At 47.4% G+C, this 17,289-nt stretch overlaps 1 protein-coding gene and 1 long non-coding RNA gene across 8 annotated transcripts in view; one reads left to right on the plus strand and one right to left on the minus strand.

Annotated features, from left to right (window-relative positions):
• Positions 1 to 11,883, plus strand: part of ZHX1 (zinc fingers and homeoboxes 1) — a 27,465-nt gene extending 15,582 nt beyond the window's left edge. For 2 of the 7 annotated variants that reach the window (XM_083825583.1, XM_083825582.1), the window contains exon 3: positions 1,812 to 11,883. In XM_083825583.1, the coding sequence (XP_083681709.1) occupies positions 2,027 to 4,654 (2,628 nt within the window). In that variant the 5' untranslated portion in view covers positions 1,812 to 2,026 and the 3' untranslated portion in view covers positions 4,655 to 11,883. The remainder of the gene's footprint in view (positions 1 to 1,811) is intronic. The other 5 variants (XR_014580280.1, XR_014580281.1, XR_014580282.1 and 2 more) reach the window with 5 other exon arrangements.
• Positions 9,680 to 14,972, minus strand: LOC310894917. Its single transcript, XR_014580285.1, has 2 exons — positions 12,932 to 14,972; positions 9,680 to 12,492 (listed from the first exon to the last, which is right to left on the minus strand). It is a non-coding gene; the product is annotated as an uncharacterized lncRNA (long non-coding RNA).
• Between the last annotated feature and the right edge of the window lie 2,317 nt (positions 14,973 to 17,289).

The raw sequence follows: 17,289 nt of genomic DNA on the forward strand, positions 1-17,289 counted from the left end.
TCAGCTTCGTGGCTTTCTCGCCGCGAAGATAAATGAGACAGTCTGCAGTGCACGCTTTGTATATACTTTAAAATAAATATCCTTTACACCTCTCCGCAATTTTACAGATTGCCAGCGTTGGCTTGTCGAAGAAGGGTACCTTTCAACGCCAGCTCTATGAAATAATTATGATCCTGGAATGATGATTACCTGAGATTTATGGAGCACTGTCGGTGTCCTTAATGCTGTGTAACCGTACCCTTGGCATAAGGAGCCTGTCGTCCTGGGCTGCACACTTTGGGTGTAGGCAGGGAAGCAGTGCAGGGAGATTCGGAGGGTCACTTAGAAGCACTTGGGGAGGATTTTTGCAGAAAAGTGCAGTAAGGCACAGTTTCAGAAGGAGAGCTTGCAGAGCAGCACTGTGTCGTAGCTAGGGATGAGCGATTTTGTCTTTTGCGTAAAGGCAAAATGTGAAGTTCGGAATTATTTGCCTTCCTTCCTAGCCACAGCCTCTGCTCTCCCCATAATCAAAAATAAAGGACTGTGTTACTGTACTGTGGGAAACAGTATTTATTTTCTCCTTCTCTTTTCTTTAAACTGCGCTTCTTCCTTTTACACTGCTCTTCTTTTAAGATTCTTTTAAGATTTTGTTAAGAACAAAGCTGGCCTTCTGTTTTTAACCTGTTACATGCCTTACAAACCTTCTGAAGCAGCTGCTTGAATGTCCCTCTTGCACGTGAGCATGCCACCGCTTCGGGCAGTAGATAATGTTCCCCTGTCTACAGACTCATGTATCTATGGGATTTCTTGCACGAGAAATCAGCGTCTGCTTTTATTTCAAGAAGAAAACTATTACCGAGAGTATAACCCGCTGCAGAAGTTTGTGCATCATTTCCAACAGCCTAGTTGTGGTCTCGGTGGGATAAAACTCACTCCAGTCTGTGCTATTTAAGAACATATTTATTCTCTGAATTTATGTAGCCCTCAAATTGGATTGGTACTTCTTCAGTTTTTCTTAGAAGTGAACAAGGAATTCTGAATAGAAAATACATAATTTTGTTTGGCTTCTGCTTGCTATATCACTTTTTAATGCTTTTTTTTTTTCCCCTCTGGCAGAGTTCACGCAATCAATCATGTCCCCGTTAATGCATAGAGCCATGAAAACAGATTTTAGTTAATTGCCATTTGTTAACAATCAGCTTTTATTGGTCTGGGATTGGCCTTCACTGGAAGAATGACATTTGGGGAGCTAGGAAGAAAGGATAGTCATCTTTTGTCTGTCAGAGCGCCTTAAAAAGGCATTTTTTGCCTGATTTCAGACTGGGGAGAAAGGCCCTGTGCATGCTTGTACCTACATGTGTAATGAAACAGAAAAATAGGCTAAACGTGCCTTTTTTAGGGTCCTTCACAATGTCTGGCATAAAAGACATAGGATGGAGTCAGCAGCAGAGATGTCGTGCTGGGGGTGAGTTTGTGATGGGGAGGACTTGAGCTCACAGAGCGGCTGAGAGGAGTTGTAGCCTACACAAAGCAGCCCAAGAGCAAGGAAACAGAGGGGAAACAGAAGGTTGCCTTTTCTGTACTATTCTCTGTCTTGCACCTCTCACTGCATTGATGTGAACGAAAACAAATTCCAGCCTGTAATAGCTGAGCTGGAATTTGTCTTTCTTGCCTCAGCTGTGAGGATCTCTTCTTGGAACGGGTCTGCTGGTTTCAGGGGTGACCAGTGGTGGATGGAACCCCAAAGGGCTGCATTACCTTAAACCATGCTATGTAGCAGAACAGAAAGTAGTCTTTCAATTGAACTAATTACACTCTCTTCTTTGCTACAGGTGGTGGATGTGGACTTTAAAACAGTGTCTCAACATTTCATCCTCAACTGTCTTTTTTTAATCTGATTGCACTACAAAAGAAAAGCTGCTAATGGGATAAATGTTGAGACGTTACAAGAACTGACTTGAAGTACCAAAAGCCATTATTACCAATCAAGAAGAGCTTGAAGCTAAGCCTGTAGCTGACCAGTCAGTATCACATCCACAGAAGAGGCATGGCAAGTAAACGGAAATCAACAACGCCGTGCATGGTCTTAGCCAACGAGCAGGATCCGGATCTAGGAACGGTGTCAGACGTGGAGGAAGGACCACCCGCAGCTGCGCCAGCAGAGAATAACCCTACAGCAGAGAGCGTCACAAGCGAGGAGGATGTTCACGAGTGTGTGGATTCAGACAATCAGAAAAACACAAATAAAGTAGAAGGTGGCTATGAGTGTAAATACTGTACTTTTCAGACTCCAGATCTCAATATGTTTACTTTCCACGTGGATTCGGAACATCCCAACGTCGTACTAAATTCATCCTATGTTTGTGTGGAATGCAATTTTCTTACCAAAAGATACGACGCTCTCTCAGAACACAATTTGAAGTACCACCCCGGCGAGGAGAATTTTAAATTGACCATGGTGAAACGTAATAATCAGACAATCTTTGAGCAGACTGTAAACGATCTCACTTTTGATGGGAGTTTTGTTAGAGAAGAAAATGCTGAGCAGGCTGACCCTGCCGAGGCCCCCTCGTCGGGGATCTCCATTAGCAAAACTCCTATTATGAAAATGATGAAAAACAAAACCGAAACTAAACGCATTGCTGTTTTCCACAACGTAGTCGATGACATTCCTGGCGAAGAAAAGGGAACGGAAAATGAGCCAAACTCGGAAGAAGTAGTAGAAAACCCACCACCGTCGGTTTCTGAGTCAAAAGCGAGCCACTCGGTTGTTTGCAGCGCAGCAGACGTACCGAGCACGGTGGTGACTCCAGCACCGGTGCTTCAGCCTGGGGTGGCACAGGTTATAACAGCTGTTACAGCTCCACAGAACTCAAACCTGATCCCCAAAGTCCTGATACCCGTAAATAGCATTCCAGCCTATAACACTGCTCTGGACAACAATCCTCTTTTGCTCAACACTTACAACAAATTCCCGTACCCAACCATGTCAGAAATCACTGTTCTTTCCACTCAAGCGAAGTACACAGAGGAACAGATTAAAATCTGGTTTTCTGCCCAACGTCTGAAGCACGGTGTGAGCTGGACGCCGGAGGAAGTGGAGGAAGCGAGGAGGAAGCAATTTAATGGCACGGTGCACACTGTGCCGCAGACGATTACCGTCATCCCAGCGCACATTTCTGCTGCTAGCAATGGGTTACCTTCGATTTTACAGACGTGCCAGATAGTCGGTCAGCCAGGGCTTGTTCTCACTCAAGTCGCAGGTGCAAATACCTTACCAGTGACAGCCCCGATAGCCTTGACTGTAGCGGGAGTCCCAAACCAAACCCAGCTGCAGAAGAGTCAGATTCACACTGCTCAGCCCATGGCAGAAACCAAACAAGTAGCTGCTGTTCCTGCCCCTCAGCCTATCAAAAACGAAACCGCACTAATGAATCCCGATTCCTTTGGCATGCGAGCAAAAAAAACAAAGGAACAGCTGGCAGAATTAAAAGTCAGCTACCTGAAGAATCAGTTTCCTCAAGATTCGGAAATTAGCAGGCTTATGAAAATAACAGGCCTGACTAAAGGAGAGATCAAGAAGTGGTTCAGCGACACGCGCTACAATCAGAGGAACTCGAAGAATAATCACGGGATTCATCTCAACAGTGATTCGTGTGCCACCATTGTTATTGATTCAAGTGATGAAATGAACGAGTCCCCGACAGGAGCCGCTCCGCAGAGCAAGTCATCGTGGGGTGCATTTCCTGATTTCACCCCGCAGAAGTTCAAAGAGAAGACGGCTGAACAGTTGCAAGTCCTCCAGGCAAGTTTTCTTAATAACCCTGTCCTTACAGACGAAGAGATGAACCGGTTAAGAGCCCAAACCAAACTTACCAGGAGAGAGATTGATGCCTGGTTTACAGAAAGAAGGAAGTCGAACGTCTTAAAGGAAGAGGGAACCGATGTGAATGAAAGCAATGCCAGCAGCTCAAAAGAGGAGGCTGGAGAAACATCCGTGGGAGATGGAGCAGCAGGACCAAAATCGGGGGGCTCCGCTTCCAGCAAAATAGGCAAAAAATCCCCAGAGCAGTTGCACATGCTTAAAAGTTCCTTTGTTCGTACTCAGTGGCCATCCCCGCAAGAATACAACAAGCTGGCAGAAGAAACGGGGCTCCCAAGGTCAGAAATTGTGAGCTGGTTTGGAGATACTCGCTACGCCTGGAAAAACGGCGGACTGAAGTGGTATTACTATTACCAGAGCGCCAACGCGAACAGCTTGAACGGGCAAGGCTTTGCGAGGAAGAGAGGGAGAGGAAGACCAAAAGGGAGGGGGAGAGGGAGGCCTCGAGGGAGGCCTCGGGGAAGCAAGAGGTTAAATTGCTGGGACAGAGGCGTGTCTGTCATAAAATTCAAAACTGGAACAGCAATCCTGAAGGACTACTACATGAAGCACAAATTCCTTAATGAGCAAGACCTCGATGAACTTGTAGCCAAATCTCACATGGGGTATGAGCAGGTCAGAGAGTGGTTTGCAGAAAGGCAAAGAAGATTAGAACTTGGAATAGAGCTCTTTGAGGAGAACGAGGAAGAAGATGAAATGCTGGAAGATCAGGAAGACGAGGAAGAAACAGACGATAGCGATACTTGGGAACCTCCCCGACATGTTAAGCGTAAACTCTCCAAATCAGATTGACGCACAGTTTGGGATCTGGGAGCCAAAAACCTGTGAATTAGGTTTGATCTTACGGTGAAGAGCCACACAATTTTTCCTGGCCTTCAGTTTTAGCAAGCACCTGCAAAGCGTCTTACTTGCACCCGAGAGAACATGGGCAAGATGCTACCCGTGCAGGCGACGAGCATTTGCTTCCTTGCTACCAGAGATGGACATCCGCAGGCCTAGCCTAGGACATGGGGTTATAAATCAGCTCCGGTTCAGCTCCTCCTCTTCCGCATTACCGATGGGAAGGTTCATCATTCACATGACTGCTTCTCAGTATTTAATTGCCTTATGTTGTTTAATTCCAAAAAAACACAAACCACCACAGACGCATTTTTTTTGTTGTTGTAGGAGAACATTGCCTGCTCACGAAGGAGGAAAATACAAAAACCTAGGATGTGTTTTTGCAAACATCACTTCACCTGAAAGGTTTCAAGGCCTGGGTTTATTTCTTAAGGAAAGAATTCAAAACAAAAGAGAAGGGGAAAAGTGTGACAAAGGAATCAATGAACCTAGGGGTGAGGATTGCTTGGTTTAAGAAAACGAGGTGATATTGCACCTTTTGCGTATCTTCAAAGTGTTTTGGGTTTACAGAGCTTGTGCTGAAATGTTTCTTGCTGATAATTAATGAGCTAACTGAATGAGTTTAATGCTAGAAGATGCTTTTCGTTAAATTTAATCAGTGTATCCTACATCAATTTAATTTAAATGCCTGACAGACTTGATGCAGTTGATAGCAACATTCATTTTTAGCTTATGCATTCTTTACTTTGTTGGAAAATGGTAAGAAAAGTATTTATGTTTCTAGCTAAAAAGACTAATTTCTTGAAATCTTACACTGTATTTTAAGGTGAACATGAGGCAGAAACTGCCTGTTTTCATTGTTTCAGCATTGCTTACGGTTTTATAAGAATACACAGATACAGAGGCGAAAAGCGTCTTCAGGTGCTAGTAAGAAAGGTTTTCAAGTAAGTTGTGGCAATGACCCGCTTTATAATTCTCAAACAAAATGAAGTTATATGGCTTTTAGGTGGTTAGGAATGGTAAACACACCGGTGTTTAATTGTTCTTTAGCGATAGCCCGGTTGAATGTTTCATGTGCAAGTTTAACCTAAAATTCAGCCTAATGGATTGAGCTTGCCACTGCGCTGATTGCTCTTAGGGCTGCTGGGTGAACACACGTATTTATAGGGATGGTTCGATCTACCTGAACCCCAGAAGTAGTCGAATTGGTTAGGGAGCATCTGCATCTTGGATGAGTGTTTATATTAAAAGAAAAGAAAGGAAAAGAAATGAAAAAACGCCATGTGGTCTCGGGGCAGTGAAGTCATAGTAGCGTTTGGATAACCAGATTAAAAACGGTGGGCCAAATTCACAAAAGTTTAGGCAGATACCTGGCATTCTAGAGTAGTGGTACTGCAAGGAAGAGCAGTTTGTGTTCGTGCCGCTGTCGGTCTGCATTTTTTAGGGGTAAGTTACTTTATATTTAGATGTCTAAAGATGATAAGGAACTGGTGCTGCTGTAGCCAGCATTGTCTGCTTTTACATGGGCACTAACAGAAAGCACGCTAGCGATCTCCTTTCCAAATCTGTCGACATCTTCTCTGTAGGCATTTGCATCTGTTGACCTGTGAGGGAAAGATTAGCATAGAGAAAATGTGTCCTAATGTTTCCACGTCACCAAGAACCTAATCTAGAATTATTCTTTCTTCCTTACTGTGATAGCTGTCAGAAGACCAAGAAGTCTTTTCAGTGATGATTTTCTGAAGCAGAGGAGTTCATATCACATCTGATCTTCTTGCCAGATTGTGGGTGAAACCCAGGTCGGAACAAGAGAGGGAATAATGTCTGACAAATGTCTGTGAGGTGGTGTCAGAGAGATCAGGATCTGGCCTTCCCAGCAGGGGCTGCTGCAGGTGGCAGGGAGGTATGGTTTGGCAGGTGATGGTGTGGGTGAGGCTGTTGGAGACAGCAGCAAATCAAAGAAAGATTTGCGTTAGCTTCAAGCTCCACTGGGACTACAGGGTCAAAAATCAGTGCTTGATGGGTGGGAAAGGACAAAACTAGTAGAGAAAGAGATGCTATTTTTAAGTTTCTGAAAGTATTAAAGCAAATCCTTAAACTCCTTGGGAATATGCCTCCAACAAGCGAATTCTGGAGTTGCCTTAAACCTTAAGGGTGAGCCAGAATTAATTAAAAAAACAAAACAAAGAAACAAACAAACAAAAAAACGCCCACCCAAGCAACCTGTATAAGAATCTTCATTTTTGTTAGCATTTAGTTCATCACTAAATCTAACCTTCTTTAAAAGATGCGAAAAAAATAAAGATCCAAGTTAATTGTGTGATTAAACTGGGAAATCTTCCATTTTGGCAGTGCTCTGTTAAATAACGCTCAGCTACAATGTTAGGCCTTAGCACATCTGGTCTGAGAAACGCAGGAAGAGGAAATACATTGTTTATCAGACTAAATATAGTTGGATTGGACGTCTTCTTTGAGTAAAATGATCAGAGAGGATGGCTGACGTATACTGGACCAGATTTTCAACTGCTGTAAACATTATAGTTCCACGTATTGCATAATATCGTTATAACAGCATTTTCAGCCCATCTCATCTCTTTGCAGAGTACAGGATTTAAATTAAACCGTGTGCTGTGGGCCGGATAACGAGAGGCGCAGGGTACCCACATTTCCCTTAGGCTAGATGCACGCTGTAAACCTTTCAGTTGTGCCAAGGACGAGAAGAATCTGGGCAGGTTCAGTCCTGAAAACACCGGTTGTATGCACTTGTATCACTCACAATCTGCTATTTTTGTTGGGAAAAAAGAGCCCAGTTTATTTCGTGTTTACAGCACGTGTGTATTTGCACTGTGGGAGACGCTTCGCAGAGGCTCCTGCATCAGAGCTGATAGGAGGAGCACTGGAAGGAGCTGTTGGCGTGCTGGAGGCCGTCGGGATGCTCTGCTTTGTCTGTAGACCCTGGTCATGGCTGGCGGCAACCCCAAAGTGCTGGTAGCAGGGGTTTAGCCCAGATTCGTCTCGTCTGATCTTAGGCCACTGTGCTCCTTACCATGGTGCCCCAGGCACCTGAGAGAAACAGAAGCTGTGGAGGGGGTACGGCACATTCTCGTTCTCAGCTGATGAGGAATCTGAGCAACGCTGTCCTCAACACCAGCTCTGGCTGAGGGCTTACCTCTGGGTTGCTGGTTTGTTCTCAGTCTTCACTGGGAGCACTGTTTCAGGATCCAGCCCTGAGCGTCGGTTCCTCTGGAGCTAAGGCTGAGCTTTTTTTTCTTCTGCTGTTTCTGATAAGAGCACCTGCTGTTACGATGCTGGTTAATGTTGTCTCTGGAACTCAGATAAAGCCAGGCTGAAGGTAATCATTTGCTAGAATCGAGAGGGAGAAGGGCTAAAAACACGCAAGCAGTATCACAGCTGCTGAGGCACTCACTGTCCCTGGATCATGCTGCTTCACAGCATGTTTTACTCTTCCGAGTACAATGAAAAAGCACAGTTCTGTCTGAGCAGTGCTGAATTCCCAGTATCAGCCTCTTAATGGCCCTAGGATTGGTGTTAGTTGTAAAGAAAGTCAGAGACATCCCCCCTGGGGTTTGAATGAACTAACGGAGTGCTGGCTTGGAAGGAGTGGGAGAAGGGAAATGCAGAATCTTGACTCCGCATTTTCCTCGCCCTGCAGAATTCACTTACCTAAAACTTGGTGAGCAAGACAGATTTTACTCTTGCTCTTCTGACAGAACAAGTATTGCAGTCGCTCATGTTTAGCATGCACAGATCCCAGCTCTGATCTGAAAGCAAAAGAAAGATACCTGGTACCCCGTGACTAGAATTGAGTGGATTATCTCTAATACACTACAGTAAACCGGGCCGTTCCATTTTTGAACCTTGTCCAGTACCATTTTTACTGTCTTTTCACAGCATTATGTGCAATATGGTTGCTAGCTGTAACTTTGATCATTAGTAAGGAAACTCATGCAATGTCCACGTGTGACATGAAATAGTTTTTCTAATGCACGGCTTGCTGACCTTGGGTAAAAGCCTGTTGTCTTCCTGCTCACCAAGGAACTCTGAGGCAGGCGAATGCTCTCCCTTCTCCTTCAGAGCAGAGAGAGGATTTCTGGAGCCCATACAAAGGGATTCAAAGCCTGATGCAGTCCCGTGAGCTAGAAAGCCCCACGATGCAGACACTCTCCTCCTCCTCCATCTTCCTCAGAAGTGAAAGCACAGCAGAAACTCAGACAACAAGCCCCTGGCTGCTGAGGAACTAAGCTGTAGTTTAAGGTGGGGAGCATTTTCCTTTTGCACTTAATGGAGCGCTGTGCATCCAGGTTGGATCTCAGTGTTTGCTCCTGTAAATATGGCAGCCCCAAATTGTGTCCTCCACCACCTCCTCCTCTCTATGTTCCTATCTCCCAAGGAGAGAAGATAATCGTTAAGCTTCTGTAATAGGAAATATCCCCGCCCTTACCTGAAGGCACAAAAGTAGAGTGCAATGAAATGTAGTTACTTTCTTTGATTTAATTTATTATTTATTGGAAAATACTTTTGCCTGCGTTCAGTAATAATGAGGAATTAGTATCAGTGATGAGAGAGCAGTAAAACTGCTGGAAGTTGTTGAGAACGCCTGGGATGAGCGTGTCAGCTGGGGATAGGACAGGCAGGCGCAGGGCTCGGCTCCCTACCCTGAGCAGTGCTGGGTTCCGCCTGTATTCCCCATCGAGCTGTTGAAGTACTGGGATAAATACGTTTGGCGAGCGGCGTGACACAAACTTAGCGGGTCAAGTGACTGGAGGTTTGGTGAGGTATTAAAATGCTGTCGGAAAAGATTGGAAAATGAAAGATGCAACAGTGAAAAGTCCTCTCAATAGCTATTTATACCCACTCGATAGCTGAAATTTCTGTGTCATTATCCCACTTGTGAAAAGGGAGGTTTTGAAGCACGGGCAGGTTGCTGACAGTATTTTCAAGTCTAATGGCCTGAGCTTTTCTTTTGTCTTTTTTTTTTTTTTTTCCTGCTGCAGTGAAGAGCATCTGCACTTTTTCAGTGGATACTCATAGAAAAAAAATGACTCACCACAACGTTTAAAATGTTGGGTGGTAGCTGAGGATCCCGTAGCACTTTTCCTGAGTTAAGGGGGGATTCGTCTGGCCGTGCGTGGATGCCTGCAGTTGAGCAGGACACCACAGCAGCTTGACAAGTGCGAGTCAGCTCGCCCCGAACGCCTACAGCCGGTCAGACGAACTGCGCCCCAAACCCCGCTGACTGTTACAGGCGGCTCGCGGGCAGACACTGATGGGATGTTGCAGACGTCTGAAATTAGGGGAGGTGAATCTTCACCTCGGAGCGTGCTGGCTGGGTGGCAGCACTGGTCTCTGTGACCTGTTGGGCTTCCGTTGTGGGTAGCGATGGTACTCGCCTCCACTCCCTGCCTGGCACGCGTGGGGAAGTGTGAGGTCTTAATTTTTGGTTTTGTTCTTTATTCTAGAGCAGATAGCACTACAGTGGCGGATAAAGTAACTGATCCTGGGTCGGCGTACTGTGGCATAAATACGGTTTTCGGGTTGCCAAAGTATTTTAGAGAGAATGTTACTATCTGAACATTGGACTGTGCATACCTAAAAATGTGTTGAGACGTAATATTTGTATCCCAATTGATCAAAGCGTTTCCTTATGCTTATTCAATACTAGATACCTATCATGAAACTTACCCTAAAGAATCTGCTAGAGTGACAGAAGGTTCAAGCTGCCAAGTCTTCACTTGTGATACGAAACAATCAACCACGAGAGCTCCACTCTGATTTTGCAATGTTCCCCTTGCCTCCAGTTCCAGCTTACAGAAGTGTTCCCAATCCTGCTTAGTTGGTTACCTGCATGTATGCTTACAGTTTGTACAGAAATGCACTAAAATGAGTTGCCCTACCTGGGAAGGCTTTATATTGTACAGAAAATGTGGCACTAGGTACTGCTCTTCATGTGCACAGGAGAGTTAACAGGTGTCGATCTCGTTTACAGAAAAGATGGAGCTTTGCAATTCTCTATAATATATTGCAATATATTTAAATGTCCTGTTTGACATGTGAAATGAAGCTAAGTTAATGCGTTGTTAATGTATTTGAAGTATGAGGAAGACGATTCACTAACGACCAGCAAGGTTTTTAGAAGGTGTTCCAGTATGTAGCAGTCTGTGTGATGTCTGGTGTATGTGCTGTTGTTAACGGAAGCAACGATGCTATTCGCGTTTAGAATGAAGAGTTTCTTACAAATGATGCAATAGCTTACAGTGTCTTTCCTTTGTAGCTGCCCAACGTGGTGAAGGGGAAGCAATTCTTGAAAAAGTTCAAGAAAACTGGTTAACTGTGAATGGGCCTAAACTTTCGTGAAACCAAGAAAATATTTGGACACACACAGGACTTGAATACTCAAAAGGATTTGGAACTTAGTGTTGTGCCAAAGTTAAAACTACTGCAGTTGGCAGAAGTTCTGCACTGTAAATAGAAGACTGATTAAAAGACAGCTTGTAAAAAAAAAAAAAAGAAAAAAAAAGGAAAAAAAGAAAATCAAATTTTAATACAGTACATTTTTATTCTGATACATAATGGAAACATTCTGTTTTAGACCTTTTTCGAAGAGGCTTCAGTGACCACTAGATTTTGTCCTCTTATATTTTGTTTGGCCTAATACTATATGTTCTAGTAAGATGGGCTTTATTGCCTGTGTTCTTTGATATGTGATTAAGCTTATAGCTTGGAGTGACCAAACATTTTACAGAGTAAAAGTTCTTAGAAACAGTATAATGTAACTGATATTTCTGTGTCTTATTTATCAGGCTCTGCACAAACTTGGAAAGTTGTGCTGGACTTGTACAACTCATATATGGGAACGCAGCATACTTCTTGATATTACAAACCTAAGCCTTTGTGGCAGTATGGATCTCGTCTTTGGATTTATTTTTGTTATTTTTTTGAGGCAAAGAGATGAATGGATGCTGCTGTAAAATATTTGTAATATTGCCATTATTGCTTTCTGTAGCAATTACTGCTTTTGCTTCAACAGATAAAGAAAATAAATCAGAGAGAGAAAAATCCTACAAGAAGCTGGTAGAAGGAAGGATCACGTGGGAACTTCTGAAAATAAACTTTGTACCAAAAAATTTGCAAACAGAAATAATGGAATAAACGTCTCCTTACTGAGTGTGTGTGTTTTTAAAGGGCTGTGCGGAAAGCAGAAACCATGTTTGTCTGAAAATGTCACGAACCAGATCTCGTCAAGTGCCTGTTTTTTTTTTTCCTGTTACACAAAACCGAATTTCACTGGTGCCTTGGACGCGATACAAGCGGAGAAGTGGCTTGGCTGGAGAGCCAGCACGAGGTCAGCTTCACGTGCGGGTCGGGGCAGCAGCGCGTTGCTAACTCTTGTGCCCTATCAGCAGGGACGTCCCTATGGTTTCTCTCCTTAAGGCAGACGCTCTTTATTACCACGCTGAAAATATTTGGGGTGGGAGGAGTAGGGGCGAGTAGGAGCCTCCCTGCTGAAGGCCCTGTCAATTGGGCGTCACGCTTGGTGAGCTCAGGGCTGGTTTAAAAATGCGCGTTTTCCTCAGGCAGTGGCTGAGGCGGGCGTTTTGTTGAGCCCTGCGGCGGCCCCAGAAGGCTCCAGGAGCGCCGCTGCCTTCCGCCAGCCTCCCTCACCTACCCAGCTGCGCGCGGTGCCCTGCTCCAGCCACTGTGCCCTGGCCAGGGGTGCTCAGGAGCCCGCTGTCCCCGCAGGGCCTGGCATCACTCCCACACGCCGATCCCTGCAAGAGAAAGATAGGTTTAAGGCAACAGAGCCGTTCCTGTGCCGTGGCTTGCGGCAGCCCAGAAAAACTACACCCCGAACCGAAGTAGGGACCTGAAGGCGAGCGCTCGTGGTCGGGACAGCTGGGTGTCTGCCCAAACAGTTGTACTCGGGTTGGTGAAAAAAAAAACAGGAGGGGGAAAAAAATGCTTGCTCGAGATTCAGTCAGCTCAAGAGGGAGTCAGGAAAAGCCGCGCACAACCACCTTTTTTTTTAAAGTGACCTTTTTTTGGTTGCTGCGTTGGCAGCGACGCCAAACTCGGACCGTACTTTCGGAGGAGAGCAGCCAGCCTCGGGGGCTGTGTCTCCCCTCCCAGCCTTCTCCTCCCAGCCCCTGCCGCCTTCCAGTTGTTTTCACACCAATACCGGCAGCTGCTATTTTTAATAATCTCAAGTACCGAACCACTTAGGGCAGCGCCTTAGTTTTCTCGCTGCACCGGAAAGTCCCCTCCGGGGCGATGTCACATTGCTCCCCGTGGGCTTTGCTTTGCTTTGGAACACTGCTGGTGGTCTCGGGGCTGCTTGGTAAGTTGTCTTGTGGCGTCTGGGGCTGCGAAACGACTTGTTGCGCTTCAAGTACTGTAAACCGAAAGCTTTGACTATACGGGTTTGCAGTGGAACTGTGAGCGTTGTGACTAACTCCCTCCCATCTATGGCTCCTTGCAGTCTCGGTGCTGATGTGCATTACCTTAAAATATTTATTCGGTAGAAGGGAAAAAAAAAAAAGGCAAAGGGGGAGAAACTGGTGGTCTCACCTAGCTGGTTTGTGTCTTTGGGTGAAAATAGAAGTCAGTGCTGGCAGTAATGCTCTTACCCTTTTTCAGTTTTCCTAAATGAAAACCAAAGAGGAAAAAAAAAAAAACAATTTCAGCGAAGTTTGTGTTAAGAGACTAACATAAAAGAGGCCTCCCCAGAACAGCCCCCGTTAACGCCGTGCTCCAAAGGAGATGGTGCAAATACTACCGCAGCCGTGATGCTCTCAGTCCTGCAGTTCCTCGCACCGTGGGATGGAAATGGCCCCTCCTTTTTCTCAGCGACACCACAGAGCTAAGCCCTGCGCTGCTGGTGTACGCTGCAGGGCGTTCTTTGCTCTAAATTCATTTCATTTCCAATAATTTGGGGGAAGGGGGCAATTGCGGGCAAAGCCCGTTCTGGATTCCTGCATTTTGTTCGTGTTTAGTGGAGCTTTTCCCCTGCTTTTTCTTGCACTTCCTGACGCGCTGGTACCTGTACGAGGCGAGCGTGGAGCCACACAAGCTACATTCAACAACAATTTTCACCGGTCCTTTCCAGCTGTGCAGAAGCTGCACCGGAGAACCCAAAAAAGCAGTTTGGTCGTTCCCGTGTGGAAGCTCTGTCCCCTCCAGCCTCCTTACGGACAAGGAGCGCGGGACCGAAAGCCCACGAGTTGTGAGGGGCACTCGAGGGCAACCCCAAAGCCCTTTGTGTATTTCTTTGATGTAGCTTTTCGGTTGGTTGGTTGTTTTCCAGTTCTTTAAGATTTATTTCTCTTTGTTCCTGCAAGGCAGCAATACCGTAGGAAGCCAGCTCGGTTTTCTGGATCACCAGAGGCTTGCAGCAGCCAGACAGGGCTTCTTCAGCCGTGTCCTACAGGAGCAGCTGCCCGGTGCTTCTCAGCCCTGCCCACCCCCAAGCGAAGTTTTAACAGGGAACAAGTCCGCTGCGGTCTCCACACCCCTGGTTTCATCACGAGAAGCAATTAAGCACCAAGCACAACTGTGGCTGGGGGAAGATGATGAGTTTTCGGAGGCTAACTGATAAAACCGGGGGGAGAAAAGGCCCAGGAGGAGGCCCACGAACCTCACTGCGAGTCTTGGGCCCGATACCGCCCGCTGCGATGGCTTTGGTGCGAGCGTGCGCCCCCGGAGCATGGAGCCGCAGCCTTACTGCCCGCAACAGGCATCCGAGGGAAGCATTGGGGGCGCGTGGTTCCCCCCAGCGAGGGCGAGGTGCCGGCTTGCACGGGAAGACGACTGCTTTAGGATTCTCCCAGGCACCTCATCACCTTTTCCTTCCTTTCCAAAAAGCTTTTTTTCCCCTTTCCAGCGACGTTCCCGTCAAGCCCAAGGGCGTGCTCGCTCTGTTCCTCATTTGTCTTACCAGACATGAAATGGTTGCGCAGCCCGTTAATAGCCCAACGCGGCTGTGCTGAGCGCGCCCTTTTGGCAGTAACGACTTTATTGGGTTCTGCGAGGCCTGCGGGGGAAGCATTATGGCCTAGTTAATGTGGCTCGCCAGGGGCTCGAAAGGTTGCACTGTTTTAAGGTAGATCAGGCGAATGAGCCAGCTTTGGGGGGGGGTGCATCCTCCCTTATCGAGGTGTTCCTAAAAACCTTCTGGGTTCTGCTCGCAGCAAGCGGTTCTCATCCTGATCTCTGTGACGCGCAACCCCTCATCTCCCCGTTCGTTTTTGTGTCTTTTTAGAACCGTGGCTTGGCTCGCCGACTCACAGAGAAGCCGAACTCCGTGGCTTTGCTTCCTTCTGGAGAGGAAAGAAAGGCAAAGGAGGCTCCCTGCCCGCTGGATTCGCTGCTGGGGCAGGCTGGCCGGGGCACTGCTGCAGCTCTGTCCGTCTGCGGCTCACCGCCACCTCTTCTGCCCGATTTCTTGCCTGGCGTTGTTCTGCTCAGCCCCCGGCCTCTGCATCCCCCTGTTCACGCCGCCCTGCTCTCAATTTACCGCCCTCCTCCCGCAGCCAGCGGAGGCGCTGGAGCACTTTTTGCCCTTTGGGAGGAAGGAATCGTGTCGGCTCCCGCGTCTGCCTTTGCGTCGTGCTGGCTTTGCCTTCCTCAGGGACGGACATGGATTCAGCGAGTGCAGCTTTGTCCGTGTCACGTTTGGTTTGTCACCCAGCTGGAGTCAGATGGAGGCCCTTCCCGATTCTGCCGGCACTTCCTTAAAGATGGGCTGAGTTCGAGCCGAGCGTTGTTTTTCTGCAATTTCGGTCGGTGGCTTCTGGGAGCTTTGGCTCAGGGGTCAGCCTTTCGCCACCCTGAGTGTGACCACTTCGTGTTCAAGGACGATTGCTCCGGGGATCTGCAGCTGCATCTCGAACCTTCGTAAGATTTGCTAGAGCTCACCTGAGCTCAACTGCAGCTTTGTTTGCTGGATCGCCTTCGTTTGTCTGTGGTGGTTTGTACCAGCGATAGCCTCTGTATGCCCTTCGGCATGAAATGCTGTTTGTATCACCCTCCTGTGCCCGTCGTGGACAATATCCCCTTGTTTGGCACCATGCAAAGAGGATGAAAGATGGCTGCTGCTGTAAAGAACTCGCCCGGCTCAATAAAAGGAAGGAGACAATAAGTAGAGGGAGACAAGGACATCAAGACAATGTCAGTAAATAAAGAGCTCCTCCTTGTCTTTTCGTGAACGTGTTTAGGGAAGAGCCGACGTTATGACTGTCAAAAAAAAAAGCAAACTAATCTCCCCTCAAGGTACGAATGTTTCACAACGTCTGGAAGAATCCACTAACGATTCGGGAACCACCCGCCCTTTGAGCGCCGCCTGTGGGCCCCGCTGCCCTCTTCTCTGCAGGCAGCACGCCTGGCTGAGGGGGGAACTGGTCTCTTGCCTCCTTCCAAGGGCAGCTCCTTCCCAGGACGTCTCGCTCAGCCTGTAAATGATGTGCGAGCTGCCCAGCCGACGTGTGTGGGTAGTGCCGACCAAAATAGGGCCCTGGTTGCCAACCGAGGTTTCTTGTTTCTCCTGTGTGTGCTTGACGGTCTCTTGAAACCTTTGTGGTGTGTGTTCTCCTCCTGGCACAAGCGTGGCTGGGCTGTGGTATGCACCCACGGAGGCTATCACAATACAAATAATAACACCCAGTAATTAAAGAAACTCCAGGGGGCAATTCTTTCGAATTAATTTCGCCTCGGAATAGACTGGGAAGCCGGGAGAAGAAGGGCTGTCGGGATTCAGACAAGCTCTGTCTGCCGTGCTGTATTTTCTTTTCCTGGCCGAAAGGCTCAGACGCTGCAGCAGCAGAACGAATTCCTGCCTGTCGTTTGGGCTGTCCTGCGTGCCCGGGCTTCCTCTGGGCTCACCCCGACGGCGAGGTGAAGCACACGAGCTTGTCCCCAGCTCACTGAGGCTGGAGCTGGGTCCCAGCACATCACAGCTGGCTCATGCTCATGCCAGCAGCTCCAACAGCTTTGCTGATGCGCAGGAACTTGCGGCTGCAACTTCTCAGAGCCCGTCGGTGTCACTGGCCTGATTTTCATCCGCTGAGCTGGTGGTTTCGGCTGGCAGGGGAGTAAGACCTCGTCTGCCTTGAGGAAGAGGATTCATCTGTGGCTTTTTATCCTTGTAGCTGCCTACATGGAGCAGCTGTGGCAGCACAGGCTCCCATCAGGCTCATGTATCTCTGAGCCCCCTCAAAGCTGCCTCTTGCAGAGCTGTTTTCTCCTGCGTGAAGCCCAGGCTGACAGCACCATGGCAAATCACGCCGTGCGAGCTCAGGCAAACAGCTTTACTCAAGTACAGTGGGAATTTGCATGCTGGCAGCTGCGCCGATGACTCGGGTCTTGCAGGAGGAATTGAGCAAATCTCCAGTGCTGACAAGGCACAGGAATTTCCTTAAGTTGCACTTTTTTCATTTCAGTAACTAATACACGAGGAGCCTTTTAAATGTCTGAGGGGAGGCGGGGGAAAGGGAGAGCCAGGGAAGGAAGGAAGAGGAGAAGCGATATTACGCCTGTGACTTCTGACTCAAAGCATGCAGTCAGCTGCCAGGCCC

Source organism: Anser anser (assembly GCF_964211835.1).
Source record: "Anser anser genome assembly, chromosome: 2".
Classification (NCBI taxonomy): domain Eukaryota; kingdom Metazoa; phylum Chordata; class Aves; order Anseriformes; family Anatidae; genus Anser; species Anser anser.